This window comes from Lipotes vexillifer, unplaced genomic scaffold (genome assembly GCF_000442215.2).
Source record: "Lipotes vexillifer unplaced genomic scaffold, Lipotes_vexillifer_v1.1 scaffold155, whole genome shotgun sequence".
Lineage (NCBI taxonomy): Eukaryota > Metazoa > Chordata > Mammalia > Artiodactyla > Lipotidae > Lipotes > Lipotes vexillifer.
The window spans coordinates 1133698-1149864 of NW_006779813.1; the positions used below are offsets into that span (position 1 = coordinate 1133698).

The 16167-nt window shown below is 36.2% G+C and overlaps 1 protein-coding gene across 2 annotated transcripts in view; it reads left to right on the plus strand.

The window, feature by feature from the left end:
- The window catches only part of HBS1L (HBS1 like translational GTPase), an 84482-nt gene extending 68862 nt beyond the window's left edge, over nt 1-15620 (plus strand). The window contains exons 12-17 of one of the 2 annotated variants that reach the window (XM_007452979.1): nt 2191-2295; nt 5154-5244; nt 5671-5779; nt 9856-9956; nt 12445-12589; nt 14588-15620. In XM_007452979.1, the coding sequence (XP_007453041.1) occupies nt 2191-2295; nt 5154-5244; nt 5671-5779; nt 9856-9956; nt 12445-12589; nt 14588-14599 (563 nt within the window). In that variant the 3' untranslated portion in view covers nt 14600-15620. The remainder of the gene's footprint in view (nt 1-2190; nt 2296-5153; nt 5245-5670; nt 5780-9855; nt 9957-12444; nt 12590-14587) is intronic. The other variant, XM_007452978.1, reaches the window with a different exon arrangement.
- The last annotated feature ends 547 nt before the right edge of the window (nt 15621-16167 follow it).

Here is a 16167-nt window from a genome sequence, read left to right on the forward strand (position 1 = left end):
GTGTTGGAGGAGGTGTTGTATTAAATACCTAAGAATACGTCCAGTTTAATGTGTACAAGGCCCTACACAGAAAAATATAAAATGGAAATGGAATAAAAGGTCTTAATAAATAAAAGGATGTAACTTAATATTCCAATATATAACTTATATATTGGAATAATCAGTATGGTAAAGATGTCAGCTGCTCCCCAAATCTCCATTATCACAGAGCAGGAAGTAGAGAGTAGATTTGGAACTGAGCAGCAATAAATTGATAATTCTGGGGTGATAATTGAGGTCACCCACACACATACCCTGAGGTGTCTCTCTGTTCTCTGTATCCTCTGTCACTGCATTTTTCATGCAGTTTTATAATTGTTCCTGTGCTGTTTATTTCAGTTAGATTGTGAACTGCTTGAGGGCAAGTACTGTCACTTCTATATCCATATTTGCAAGACCTAGCTCAGTGCCTGGCATATAACACATACTTAATAAATGTTGTTTAATAAATGAATAAATGAAGGTGCTTCACAAAAATCATTCAATGAAATTGAAATTTATTATTATCATTTTCCAGCATTCTAGTAGAAGAGGAAGTGCGGTAATTCTTTCCAAAATGCCTGTTATCTATTTAAAATATAAGAGGTGCTTAATTTTCTTTTTGATTAATAGGGTTTGCTGACTCTACTTGTTTACCTCTTCTTTCTTCAGGCAGCTTCCTGGCTTCTGCCTGCATTGCTTGCCTCAATCTCAGTTCCCACTGAGATTATCAAATGACCTCTTGGTTGCCAACGTCAGTACACATTTTTCAGTTCTGTCTTACTTCCATCTTACTTGAATTTGGCATTACTTCTGAGGCTCGTAGCCACATCCACCTTGAAACGTTTCCCCCTTGGTTTCTGTGACCGACATTCTCCTGCTCTTCTGTTCCTTTCACCTTTCTGTATCTTCTCTGTGGGCTCCTCTTTCTCTGTCCCTTGACTCGTGTTCTGTCACTTCAGTCCTCTTCTTATTCTACATGCTCCCTTTGGACCGACATCCATGATTTCATCTATCTCCTGCATCTTGATGCTTCCCAAATCTCCAACCCAGACCTGTTCTCACTCTGCAGATACATCTGCTAACTGCTGCTGGGCATCTCCACAGGGAGTGTGCTCCCAGGGTACCATTCTCATGGGTTTGGTGTGATTGGTGCCCCCTTGAATGCATCTTCTCCATCTGTATGTCTTGCAGATACTTCAAATTCACCAAGGCTAAAATGGATCTTGTTCTTTAGTTTCCTATCTCACAGTTAATGCACATCTCAGATTTTTCTCTTTTTGCCATTATCCCCCATTTACCTTATCACCCTAAATCTGTCATACCTTATTCTCAAATTCTGGAGTTTCTTCCCTTTCTGTAGTCCATGTATGCATTTCAGTCAACCTCCCCAGCTCTCTGACACAGAAACACCATCATGTCACTTTTCCATTCACATTTCTTTTCTGGTTTCCCATTACTTAACTGAGGATGAAATTCAAGCCCTAAGTGTGATTTATGAGGCCCTGTTATTATTTGTCCCATGTCTACCTCCTTTGCCTCCTGTCTTGCCCTTTCCCTCATTATTCCAAATGGTCCCCATATAAATTCCATATAAATGACACATGGGTCTTAGCACGTGCCACATTTGGTTATGACTGTGCCTTTGCACATGCACTCAAACTATCTGGTAAACTCCTGTTCCTTCTTCTAAGTGCCTCGCTAAAGTGTAGTCGTTCCCCATCATCATGGATTCTTTGATGAACCTTGTTTTGTTTCCATTGCACATTATAAATAACATTTGTCTCAGGACAGTGTAATTGTTTTTGCCTTTCTCTTCACTAGTGTAAACTCCTTGTAGGTAGGGGCTTATATTTTCATCTCTTTATTCCCAGAGTTTAGCACTGTGCCTGGTACTTAGTAAGTATTCAATAAATTTCATTTCAATAAAATTGAACAAGGAATGAATTCCCACTTTTTCTAATATAAATATTTTTATTTATAAGAAAATCAAGAGTAGAATGTGGTGTGTCATATTTAGTAGATATATTAAAAATTCTGAAATGATCATTACTTAATGTTCATTGAACTACTAGTTTTATATAACTACTAGGGAACTTAGTATAGCTAGCAGTATTAAACGTAGATGATATTATTATGTGAACCATTATAAAATTTTGGCATGTTTTGCAGATCAAGGATCTGGATTTTGTGTAACTGGTAAAATTGAAGCTGGTTATATCCAAACTGGTGACAGACTACTAGCAATGCCTCCTAATGAAACTTGTACTGCAAAAGGTATTCCTCTGCAAGATTCTTTTGTTAAATAACCCTTAAGTTGAGGCAGCAGATTTTTAAAAGTAGTTTAGTTATTAACTCCAGAGTAAATAACCTCTTACTGAAATTGTAACTGACTGTCAAAATGATACTAACTGTTGAAGATAAAAATGTGAAAACATTAAACGATTTTTTTCTGTTGTGACTATGTGTGTATAAATGTACATATAACATTCTAACTGTGGTAGCATTTAAAAAATTTTTTTTGACATTGATTTGAGAAGCCTGGCTAGGATTGACCCAGATGTATAGACACCTGTCAGATACATTTAAAATAGTATTCAGTAGCAGAAATTAAGTCTGACCCCATCCTGGCACTAAATAGTCAATGGCAAAGCAGAGTGCTACAGTCTGTTGTTTTGAAATGTGTATTTCAGAATTACTATAAGTTAACAACCTAGATCATGTTTATACCAAAAGAAATTTTTTACAGGAAGACTTAAGAAAATAAGATGCAAATGGAGAGAATCCTAATGTTGAAAAGAGAAATTGAGCTAGTTTTAAGTGCTGCAATTATTGCTTTTGCACATATATGACCTTTCATAATAGCTTATAACTGTTTCTATCTTCTGATCATTTGACCTTACCTGTATACATGTTCTTCTTTTTTGAATTCTGCTTAAAAGTTTGTAATTCTGCACTTACCTTATTCTAGCTTCCAACCAGACTTCTGACTTCAACATAAAACTGAAGATCTGTTTTATACTGTAAAGTAAACTTGCAGACAAAAGTTCTGTGGAAAATGATTCTTTTTTAAAAAGTGTATATTATTTTTATCAAACAAAATTTTCTTGATCTCTAAGCAAGTAGCAAGAAAAAGGTTAAATGGAAATAACTTTGGCTTTCATTCCCTTATTCATCTTTAAATTTAGGTTAAATTATCTCTGCTGTTGTTTCTTAAAGTGATCAAGAGCTGCAATACTATTGAAATACTAATTTCTTTATATGTTAAAGACCTTTTTGAGAATAGGAATTTTTTTTTAATATAATCAGACATGAATTAAAACCATGATCCTAAACCATGGTCATAGACCTTACAGATGGGCTCCTTTGTGAGCTCCAAGATCATAATTTGGTCACCTCTGAAAGTTCTACATTCTTTCCCTCTTTCTTTCCTGTCCCTACCCTACCAGAAAAACTCCAACCACTTATCTTTAACCCAGTGGTTCTTAAAGGGAAGCCATATGAGAAGCACTGCTTCACTCCTTGAGAGCCACCCTTCTAACCCAACTTGGAGATTCTCAGTCCTCAATTTCTCACCCTAATGCTTTTGATTGATTTACTTGATTGTTTAATGCACGCTTCTATCTGAACACTTTAGGTGCTGCTGTGGCTCACTAACCAGTAGTGTCCTAAAAAAGAGAACTGACTAAATCTGCTACCAACAAATGGAAATTCTAAATTACATTTTCACTTTATTAACATATAAGTTCATAGAGTGTTAAAAAAGAACTTCTTTCTCCAGTGAAGAAAGTGCTTAAGAAGATAAATATCACATGTAGGACAGTGTAACATGTTTGGGGGAAGGAAGTCAGGTTATATGTTATCTTCAGAAAATTTTATATTGTTAATTGAACTTTCTAGTATGAAAGCTCTTAAATCTTAAGCTAAAGGCAATCTCTAGTCTATGTAAGTAGCTAGCTCCTGACTTGAATTCCACATTTCATACCAAAACTCAGATATGGTCATTTTAAATTTACATGTAAAAACTAAATGTAATTAGTTGAAAATTTGACAAACATTTTAAAATATCATAATTGTTAACATTTTTAGAGTCAGGAACCTCTTTGATACCTTGATGAAAGTATGGCCCCTCTTCTCAGATTAATGCAGATGTGCACCTGCATGAAACTTTGAATAAAACTTTAGGTTGTCTCAGAGCCCTTAAAGTTCTCCTTGAACTCCCAAAGAGTCTCAGAGAAACTCACTTAAGAGTATGCTACATGAAAAAAATAAGTATTTTCAGGAGGAGATGGGTGAATTGTAATTTACTAAAAACATGTCAATCAAGAACTGTTCCCCAGTGATTGGTCTACATACTGTCTTCATCGTTAAGACTCAAGTTCCTATAGAAAGGAACTTACCCCACAGAATCAGAAAATATGAGAAACCTTTTAAAAGCCTTTATTCAAATACCTGAGTTTTATTGCCCTTTGCAATTATACTCTAGGATTTTCCCTAGGTAATAAAGGTAGCAATAGCTGGGATCATTTTTAAATTAAATTTTCTTACACTATTAATCTCCTCCTTTTCATAAAACTATTTATCATTGTGCATCTGTCTCTGTGGGAAGCAGTTCTTTTGAGCCAGGAATAATGAAGGGGCCTGCCAAGGGTACCATCTGAGTACCGATGCCCTGTGGGTTACTCAGAGATTGTTTACGTGGTTGTCTAATTAGAGCAAAGCTTAAATACTACTAGACATCTTCCCCAGTCTCATCTATTATGTTTTGAAAATAACTGGGACTGTACTATTATGCCTGTATCCATTAATATAAGAGAAGTATTAGAATGGGGCCTATTTAATGAATATACCAGTCGTGTAAATGAGTTAAAAAAGTCTTGATTAAATAAGTAGAAATCAGCCTTTTATGGACAAATACAAGTCACTTTATGTTTAGGGTGGTGGTCCAGAAGAGTCAAGTCTAGAGGAAGTGTGTTTTCCTCAATGCTTACAGTTAACACTTCTCAGTCTCAATCCATTCATATTGAAAATGATGAGTAGTGACTGATGAGGCACAAATCAGCCAAACTCCCTTGGTTGTTATGGTTTGATATTGAGGTGTTTCACTGTATGCTCTGGTTCTTACTCATTTCCAGGAATCACTCTGCATGATGAACCTGTCGACTGGGCAGCAGCAGGCGATCACGTTAGTCTTACGTTGGTTGGGATGGATGTCATCAAAATCAAGTGAGTGAGAAAATGAGTTTAAGCGACCATTGTTTTGGATGTAGGACCTCAAAACGTGTAAAATTTGCAATTCACCAGCTCAAATGAAAGAATGAGTGTTAATTCTGAATCTCATTTGGCCAAAAATAGGCACTTGTGGAAGTGTAAGAATGATAAGCAGACCCTACTAAAATTTAAATTAATACGTGTCAACATATGTACCTGACATGTTCTTTGAGGGAAAACAGTAATGTATGAAAATGGCATAAGGTTAATAATGGTGTAAAGCCATGCTTTAACCCAAAAGGCACTATTTAGAAAAAGTCCCTAATTTACTGGATTGTTTTACCTTGTTAATGGTTTTAAAGGTTTCCTATTAGATGTGTATTTAATTATCCCCCCAACTACCTGCTCTCCTTTTTTGTTTTTGTTTTGTTGTTGTTACAGTGTTGGCTGCATATTTTGTGGCCCCAAAGAACCCATTAAGGTTTGCACTCGTTTCAGAGCCCGAATCCTCATCTTTAATATTGAAATTCCTATCACTAAAGGATTTCCTGTAAGTTTCAAAATGTTTGTTACTGTTTTTATAAATTCAATATAACTTTATCCTAAAAAGTAGTAACTCTCTTTATAAGTGATGTTGCTATTGTTATTTTCAACTAACATTTGTATTACTCTCATCCAGAAAAACATGAAATTGGAATTTGAAAATCATCTTTATTTTGTTTTTTTAAATTTTGATCCTTAAGTCTGGGGATGTTTTTTTCAAAAAGGCATTGAGAAGAAATTTCATAATCAGTAGGATACAAACTGATGATAATAAAAAATCATTTAGGGAAAATCATAGACACTTTTTTGCTGAGTTCCAAATGTTACTTCTTAGATTGGGTCTTTCTGTTTTGGTTTGTTTTTTTTTATAATAAGCTCATTTGTAGTTTTTCTGATTATAAAAGTAATACATTGTTATGGAAAATTTTGGAAAACACACAAAAAATAAAAGTGATAAGAAAATTCTGGGACTTCCCTGGGATGCAGCAGTTAAGAATCCTCCTGCCAATGCAGGGGACACGGGTTCGAGCCCTGGTCCGGGAAGATCCCACATGCCACGGAGCAACTAGGTCTGTGTGCCACAACTACTGAGCCTGCGCTCTAGAGCCCTCGAGCCACAACTGCTGAAGCTCGTACACCCTAGAGCCCCTGCTCCGCAACAAGAGAAGCCACCGCAATGAGAAGCCCGTGCACCACAACAAAGAGTAGCCCCCATTCTCCACAAGTAGAGAAAGCACACGCACAGCAAAAGACCCAACACAGCCAAAAATAAATAAATTAATTAATTAATTAAAAATATCATATTTAGAAAAAGAATTTTCTATAATTGTGTAACCTATAATTATCTATTCTTTACATTTCAGAGTATGTTTTTGTGTACATTGGTATCTATGGGTATATTTTGGGGATGCTTGACCTAGGTAAACTTTAATTACGCTGAAGCTGTGAGGTGGGTATGCAGGTTATCATTGACTAGCACCATTTGAACATGCACATTTATGGGAAGAGGGGGATTTTATCCTTATCCAGAAAAGATACTACTTGTGAATAGCATGAATTCTTTGTTTTATGTGTAAATTTTTTTTCAGCTATTTGGGACCATACTCTGTTTATAGTTTGGTACCTTGCTTTTGCCATTTAACTAATGGACATTTTCCCCATTAGACTTATTTTTCTTTTCTTGATCAGCTTATTATATAGTAGAGGTTCTGCATGAGAATCAAAAATGTTTCTCAGTGGAATTAAATGGCTTGCCTTTAAAAATATAAACAGATCATTTTCTCCATTTGATGCATCTTTGAAATAAAAGTAAGGCAGTAATAGTAATTGACCTTTACACTTTATTTAAATTAGTGATAGTATTTTAAAGATTGGGAATAAATTTATTTAACTCATTTAAATTTATTTTATACCTCTGCACCTTTATTTGAGATAACCATGTGCTTTGCTTATAATTCTTTGTAATTATTTCTATGTAAACTTGATCCTATAAAATTATATTTATAAAATAGTGTTTAAGTATTTTAGTTTTATAATTCCATTTCTCCCATATGCTAAAAAGGGGGAGGGGCAAAAGCTTCTGTCCAAAAAAACAGTTATTGTTGCAAATACTTCTTTTAAATATTTAAAATTCATGTGTTGATAAGCAAGAAATTGCTATGAACGAATGGCACTCATTCTTAGAAAGCAGTATGTCCAGTGGAGAGAAGCTGAAGAGGTTGGTTACTGTGTTTTTACTCATGCGGCAGTAATTTTTGCCAGTGGAGAGGTAGAGAGGTCAGGAGGTTGGTAGTTACTTTCAATAGTAATACTGTCTTCCTGTGTACTATAGTTTCTTTTATGAATTAAAAGTTTTTCAGTGCTGCTTTATGAGATTCTACTTGCTTATGTGGATTCACGAATACCAGGATGAAATTTGTTTCAGAAAAAAACGATCACATTTTGTCATTTAATCCACTCTCTGTGGGAAGAAACTTTCACAATTTTAAAAAATTTAACCAAGGAGAGGCTTCCTAAGCAATTGAATTTCACTATTTAGGGACTAGTTCCTTAATACATAAATATTTTTGTTTCCCTTAGTTTATATGGTAAACTGTCTGTATATTTAAGAAGAAAAAAAAAGAATGGGTTAGACTTTAAATAAATTCATGTTTTGATTTTGATTCATTGTGATAAAATATTTATAACAGAAAATTTACCATTTTAACCATTTTTAAGTGTACAGTTCAGTAGCCTTAAGTACATTCACCTTGTGCAACCATCACCACCTCCCACCTCCAGAACTTTTTCCTTATCCCAAACTCTGTACCCGTTAAACAATAACTCCCCCTATCACGCTTTCCCCCTATCCTCTGGTAACCACAGTTCTACTTTGTTTCTCTATGAATTTGCCTATTCTACATCCCTCATATAAGTGAATCATACAATATTTGTCCTTCTGTGTCTGACTTATTTCACTTAACAATGTTTTTGAGGTTCATCCATGTTATAACATGTATCAGAATTTCATTTCTTTTTAAAACTGAATAATATTCTATTGTAAGTATTTACCACATTTTATTTATCCATTCATCCGTTGATGGATGTTTGGGTTGTTTCTGTCTTTCGGCAGATGTAAATGCTGCTTCTGTGAACACTGGCATACAAGTATCTGTTTGAACCTCTGCTTTCAATTCTTCCGAGTATATATCTCGGGGTAGAATTGCTTCTTGATTGTATGGAAATTCTGTGTTTAACTTTTGAGGAACCACTAAACTGTTCTCCACAGCAGCTGCACCATTTTTACATTCCCACTAGCAGTACACAAGGGTTCTAATTTCTCCTCTTCCTTGTTATTTTCCTTTCTTGTGTGTGTGGGTGTTGGGGGGGGGTGATTTTTTGTTAGTTTGTTTGTTTATAATAGGCATACTGATGAGTGTGAAGGGATGTATCATTGTGGTTTTGATTTGCATTTCCCTAATGGCTAGTAATGTTGAGCATCTGTTCATTTCTTTATGTATTTTGGGTTTTAATTCTTTATCAGTGTATGATTTGCCAATATCTTCTTCCATGCTGTGGGTTGTCTTTTTACTCTTAAGTATCCTTTGATGTACAAAAGTTTTCCATTTTGATGAAGTCCAGTTTATCTACATTTTCTTTTGTTGCCTTTACTTTTGGTGTCATATCCAAGAAGTCATTGCCAGATTCAACATTAAGAAGATTTCCCACTCTGTTTTCTTCTAAGAGTTTCATAGTTTTAGTCCTTTTGTTTAGGTCTTTGATCCATTTTGAGTTAATTTTTGTATATGGTGTAAGATTCTTTTGCATGTAGATATCTAATTTTCCCAGCACCATTTGTTGAAAAGACTGTTCTCTCCCTATTGAGTGGTCTTGGCACCCTTATTGCTGCTTAACCTATTTGATATTAATTTCCTTACATATAAAACGTGAACAGTAATAGCTAATATATAAGGCCATCAGTTAACTTCAGGTTTACCATGTGTTAGGCACCACTTTAAAATGACATTATCGGGTTTTCCTCGTTTAGTGACGAGAGACCTGATGCTGGGGATGTTGCGGGGAAAACGGTTATTACAGGATTTGCCCCAGATCACACAACTAGAATGTGTAAAGTTAGGTTTTGAACTCAGGTCTGCCTGACTTCAAAGCCTGTCTAAACTCCCATATAATATTTTACTCTCATTATCCAGCAATGAATACAATTCGTTACTGCTGAATATCATGCGATTCCCCTTCCCTCATTTTTATGGCGAAACAATTCACATTTGCTGAACATCTGCTGTACCAGACACTGTCTCTGCTGTTATTTAGTTCTCATCATAATCCTGTAAGGAAGGTTATGTAATTTACTCAAGTTTACACAGTAAGTGGTGGAGGAGAAATTGGAACTGCTTCCCATGACCTTTTCCCCTAGTGAGTTAAGGGACAACCTGATTGGAGTGGTGGGACTTAGGGGAAGCAGCTGGAGATCCTGCAACTCCAGGCAGTAGTGCTGAGGCTAACGTGATTCAGTGTGAGTGCCAGAGTAAAAGGCCAGAGATGCTGCAGCGAACAGCTTTGTAGTGTTACAATTTTTTGTTTTAGGTGCTGTTACACTACCAAACCGTCAGTGAACCTGCCATTGTTAAACGATTGATTAGCGTCTTAAACAAAAGCACTGGTGAAGTCACAAAGAAAAAGCCTAAGTAAGTGTTTTAATGCATAAATAATAAACACAATTTAAGCACATTCCTTACAGATTAATTCATTTGTATAATATTTCTCTTTGCGATAAGTGAAGTCTGTTTTTACTTGTTCCAGAAATCATTTTTTTAAAGGACTAGATGAAAACACAAAAACAAATATTTAAGCTCCTGTTTAGGTAGGAATGCTAGATATAATTTCAGTTATATATGATGGTGATGGGTATGAGTTGTAAATAAAAATGTAAATATAAGTTTATATGTAAGTATCAAGCCCTAGATACTGATGATGTAAAAATGAAGGCATTTAAAAAATCAGTCCTACATTTTTGAAGATGAATTTGATTTATGCCTAGCCATTTGTCCCAAATTCCAGTTGGTTGTGCTTCTTAACTTTCTTGTCACCCCCTCATGGGAATCATGCCCTATGCTAAGAATACCTCAGGAAGAGAGTGAACTAAACAATGATTTTTCCCACCTGGAAAGTACTTTTGTTTTCTGCTTGACGTCCACCTGGTGCCTAGGCTGAGGTGGTCACCACATGTTGGTCCCCTCTGCTTACCATTAATATCTAGGTCTAGGTGTGGACAGTTCCCCCTTGGCTGGGATAGGCACGGGATTTTTCAGAGGAGGTGCTTCCTGAGAATCTTGAGTTCCTTACTCTAATTCAACTAAAGGTTGACCACAGTTTGGTTTGGCTGCTTCAGCTTTGGGGTTTTCCTCACTTCAGCCCTATGGGGAATCCCACCCAAAATCCCCTTTTTTTTCAGTCCTGGGGTGTTCCTCCTCATTTGCACCTGTGTAAGAGGCCAAGGTGGTTAGAGGGTTAATTTAGGATCGGCTGCACGTAGAAGAAAGAATCTTCACACTGTTCTAAACCCATGCCTGTTTCTCCCTTAGTTAGAAACAAGAGGCTACTTCACCTCTCATTTAAAGATAGTTCTTTATTTTTAACCTGAGTCTTTAGCTTCTAGCATGAGTGTCTGCCATAATGTACTGAGAAGTGTGATAGAAGTCATGGCTGGTGTTTCTTGAGGACCGCTATTTTCTAGGCTCTGTCATAAGTTCTTTCACATGGTTTACATTCTCAGCAACCGTATAAAGCAGGTACTATTATGTTTCCCGTGTTTCAAATGAGGAAGCTGAGGCTTAGAGAGATTGTATAACACGTTTGAGATCACAAAGCTAGCAAGTGGAAGGCCCAGGATTCTAATCTAGTTAGTTGGGTCACATAAATTCTTTTGGCAGGAGCCGAGCTGTCTGACTTGGAAAATTCTCAATCTGACATTGGCTCATCAGATGTAATCCTGAATTTTACCCTCCTTGCTCATGCTGCAGAGTCTAGCTCCATGATGCTAATTCTAGGTTTTAATATTTTCTCATGCAAGTTTTTCCTGTCACCGTATTTGTAGCTTTGTCCTTTTATTTTGCACCAACACCATTTGGCCTTTCCCCTTTGTTTCCATTCCTGGCACATTGTAGACTCGATTGCTTTATATGGGATGGAATCAAACTTTCTAGAACCAAACTTAAAGCAAATTGTGAATATATTAGATGTTCTCCTTCCTAAGGAATGGGACCTTAAGCTGAAATTGCCCAAAACCAATATTTAGAATTTTGGGAATACGTTTTTTAGGAACCTTGGCTTATTCTATCTGTGTGTCCCTGAATTAATCTTTCAGAAGGGGAGTTTATGAATGCTGTTCTCTATCCTTCTAGAACACATCAAAATTGAATTAGGGAACATTTCAGAATGCCCCCTTTGGGTTCTCCCTCTTTCAGTAAGTCTGGTGGGGCCCGTGCACAAGGATTCTTGGTTGCTTTGCTTATTGTGTGAAGCTGTTTGCAATCAGGCCCATGCCTCATCTCCCTTCATTTCCTACAAATATCATACTGTGAAAGAATCTTACATGATTTTATCCTGAACGTCTGTTAAAGAACCACTCTTCCTATGTGAGAGAAGAGAGAGGAGGGAGGGAGAGAGAGATCTAGGGTAGTGTGTTGGCACTAGGAGATTATCCTCTTTAAAGATAACTTTTTAACATAATCTACCAATTAGGATTTTACTGTGGAAGACATAGGACATTGCATTCCTTTCTTTAAATGCAACTGCATCACTCTTCTTTAATTTCATGAGGGAATGAAAGGGAAGACTTTGGTGGAGGGGTCTTGAGTATTTTAGATTATAGTGTCCTTCAAAGGATAGAGTTCAATTTGGAAGATTGTTTAAAACACACACACACACACACACACACACACACACACACACACGAACTAGCTAATATTTCTTAAATCTAGAATTACTCCTCTCATTTCTTTCAACTAACCCCCTCAAATTCAAAGGCATATATTTTCATTTTAAGAAAATCCCTTTTTACTTTTTAAGTTTTTGAAAAACTAAGTTGATGTGTAGATGGAATGTGAAATATTTTTCAGGTTTTAATTACATTTCTTTACCTTTATTAGATTTCCATTTTATTTTTCGTGATAGATTGTTGACCAAAGGCCAGAATGCATTGGTGGAGCTACAGACACAAAGACCAGTGGCTCTTGAGCTGTACAAAGACTTTAAAGAGCTGGGGAGATTCATGCTGCGCTACAGTGGTTCTACCATAGCTGCTGGTGTAGTCACCGAGGTATTTTAAAGTGACTGATTATGTATCCATGGTTATTATGTCTTTTTCTACTTTCTTATTAAAATTTTACTTATTTATTTTATTTTTTGGCTGCGTTGGGTCTTCGTTGCTGCTCACGGGCTTTCTCTAGTTGTGGCGAGCGGGGGCTACTCTTCGTTGTGGTGCGCGGGCTTCTCATCGCAGTGGCTTCTCTTGTTGTGGAGCACAGGCTGTATGTGCATGGGCTTCAGTAGTTGTGGCTCGCAGACTCTAGAGTGCAGGCTCAGTAGTTGTGGCACAGGCTTAGTTGCTCCGCGGCATGTGCAATCTTCCCGGACCAGGGATCAAACCCGTGTCCCCTGCATTGGTAGGCGGATTCTTAACCACTGTGCCACCAGGGAAGCCCTCTTTTTCTACTTTCTAAGAATGATTACTGAGATTTTATGGCTTAACGGGAGTGCAGTTATATTAGAACAACATTTTAAAATTTTATTAAAGATTAAAAGAATGATGGGAAGAAAATGTTTCACCTTAGATCTTCTCATAACGAGACTTCCAAACTGTCTTCTCCACCAGTAATATTGCTCAGAATTAAAGGAAATCCATTGAAAAATACATCTGTATGCAGTCCAAATCATGAGAATAGACTTTAATAAGAGTCAAATGAATTGGGAGTAGTGGTTTTGTTTAACAAAGTGCCCTCATTACATTGTTTTTTTTAATAACTGGTTCTCAGTTCATTCATTCAGAAAGTTCAGTTAAATATATCAGTAATGTTTCTGAAACATTAATATATAATGTAAGGTACAGTTGAGTTTTGGAGAAAATAGCCAGAAATGAACCAGAATTTCAGTGATTTAAATTTTCTTCCACACTATCATGATTAATATAGATCTTATGAATACATGCATGCCTTATTTTATTGCACTTCACAGATACTGTGTTCTACAAAATGAAGGTTTGTGGCAACCTTACATTGAGCAAGTCTCTAGGCACCATTTTCCCAACAGCATTTGCTCACTTCATGTCTCTGTTTCACACTTTGGTAATTCTTGCAGTATTTCAGACTTTTACATTATTATTATCATTTACATTATTATTATTACATATTTGTTATGGCGATCTGTGATCAGTAATCGTTGATGTTATGCCTACAAAAAGGTTATGACTCACTGAAGGCTCAGATGATGGTTAGCCTTTTTTAGCAATAAAGTATTTTTAAGTTAAGGTATGTACATTGTTTTCTTAGACATAATGCTATTGCACTCTTAATAGACTATAGTATAGTGTAAACATAACTTTTCTATGCACTGGAAAACCAAAAAATTCCTATGACTTGCTTTACTGCGATTCTCACTTTATCGAGGTGGCCTGGAACAGAGCCCACAATATCTCCGAGGTATGCATGTATTTTTAAAAGGGGCTTCATTACTTCATATGCTTGTTTTCTGCATAAAAATTACTCAGTTCATTTAACTGGATGGATACTTTGGACATAGGGCTTTAGGTCGCATCAAAATTCAGTTATACTTGTACCATGAAAAAGGCTCTGGAGTTAAACTTAAGTCTAAGTCTGAGTTACTGCTCCACTAATTCCTAGCTGCAGAAGAACAACGTTTGTCCTGTAATTTATCCATCTATGAAAATGGGGTAATAGAATCTACCTTCTGGAGTTGTGAAATGAAATGGTCTGCATAAAGCACTTGGCACAGTGATTGCATTTAGAAAGCATTCAGTAAATGTTACCTAATAGCAGCAGCAGCAGCATCACATTTAACTGTCAAAACATTCTTTGTAAAAGAGCATTCTAAAAATAAGATGCAGTCTCTTGTGGAAAGTAATGGAGAGATTATAGAAAATCTCAAATAACAAGACTAGGGAAGGAAAAAAGTTGCAGGAAAAACAAAAAAGTTTCACCTGATGTAATGATTACTCCACTGCCATTTTTTCCTTTTGTTGTTGTTGTCCATATAATGTGATTGGTTAAATTATAGCAAATGCTTTTTTTTTCTTTTACAGATAAAAGACTGATGGGTCAGAATTTCTACCATGTTTCTAAACACAGTGAGATAGTTAACCTCCATGTTTTGAAAGAATCCAGTTATTCAGTTAAAGCAACAATGTGCAATTGATATTTTTTTAAATGAGAGAGAAAATTCAAGCTATGATCAGCTGCAAAGAAGTATCATTCACCACTCCTACAAAAATTTTAAGTTGCCAACTGGCAAAGAAAGGCTAATATTGCACTTTCATTTAAAAAACTAGCTTTTCCTTTGAAATGTTACTAATGGATTTACCTTGCTGAGACTTACGGAAGTTATCAGAAATATGTGTTAGAAGACATTGAATCATCATGACGTGAACTCTACTTCCAGCCAAACCACCAAATGTTTTCAGTTTTCTCTTTTGATTTCAACTTACAACACACATTTTTAAGAAAGAATAACTAAAATGGGTTATTGAGGTAGTTAATATTTGACCTGAGCAGTTTTTTAGTTAACTGTAAGAAAAGATTTGTTGAAGGTTAATAAAGGTATTTTGTGTTGAGCAGTGAGTGTTCTTCCTTCAACAAACAACCATTTGGAACTGCTTAGTTTGCAGTTATTGGAAATTGTTCCTTTGTTAACCAAGATATTATTTAAGGTGTAAAGCTAGCTAATAAAATGCCTTAGTTTGAGCATAACAACAAAATGTGTTGTGTTTCTTCGATGTTTATGAGATTCTAAGTAGGACTTGGGTTTTATGGGATCTTTTTCACCTGAGGGTTTCCCCACTCTTTCACGTGAATTCTTGCTTTTTATCCTAATAGCAGATCAAATTTAATCTCATCCATTTCTAACCATAACTTAATTTTATTTTTCCCATTCTCACTTTTATAATTACATGTATGATGACTTTATCTCGTATTCCTTGTAGATTGTAAGTCCCCATGAGTAAGAGTCATGTTTTTCTTTAAAGTTTCAACAAACTCCAAGGTATATTTAGTTAACAGGTATTTGTTGAGCTCCCTCCTGGGTACCATTGCTTTCGAGTGGATTTTGTCCTCAGCTGAGGCTGGGACTGTGTTCTTTTTTATTTATTTATTTATTTTTTACATCTTTATTGGAGTATAATTGCTTTACAATGGTGTGTTAGTTTCTGCTTTATAACAAAGTGAATCAGTTATACATATACATATGTTCCCATATCTCTTCCCTCTTGCGTCTCCCTCCCTCCCACCCTCCCTATCCCACCCCTCTAGGTGGTCACAAAGCACTGAGCTGAGCTCCCTGTGCTATGCAGCTGCTTCCCACTAGCTATCTGTTTTACGTTTGGTAGTGTATATATGTCCATGCCACTGTCTCGCTTTGTCACAGCTGGGACTGTGTTCTGATGGACCATATGATACAATTTTTAAAAAATTTTTTAATTTATTTTTGGCTGTGTTGGGTCTTTGTTTCTGTGCGAGGGCTTTCTCTAATTGTGGCGAGCAGGGGCCACTCTTCATCGTGGTGCGCAGGCCTCTCACTATCGCGGCCTTTCTTGTTGCGGAGCACGGGCTCCAGATGCGCAGGCTCAGTAGTTGTGGCTCACGGGCCTAGTTGCTCCACGGCATGTGG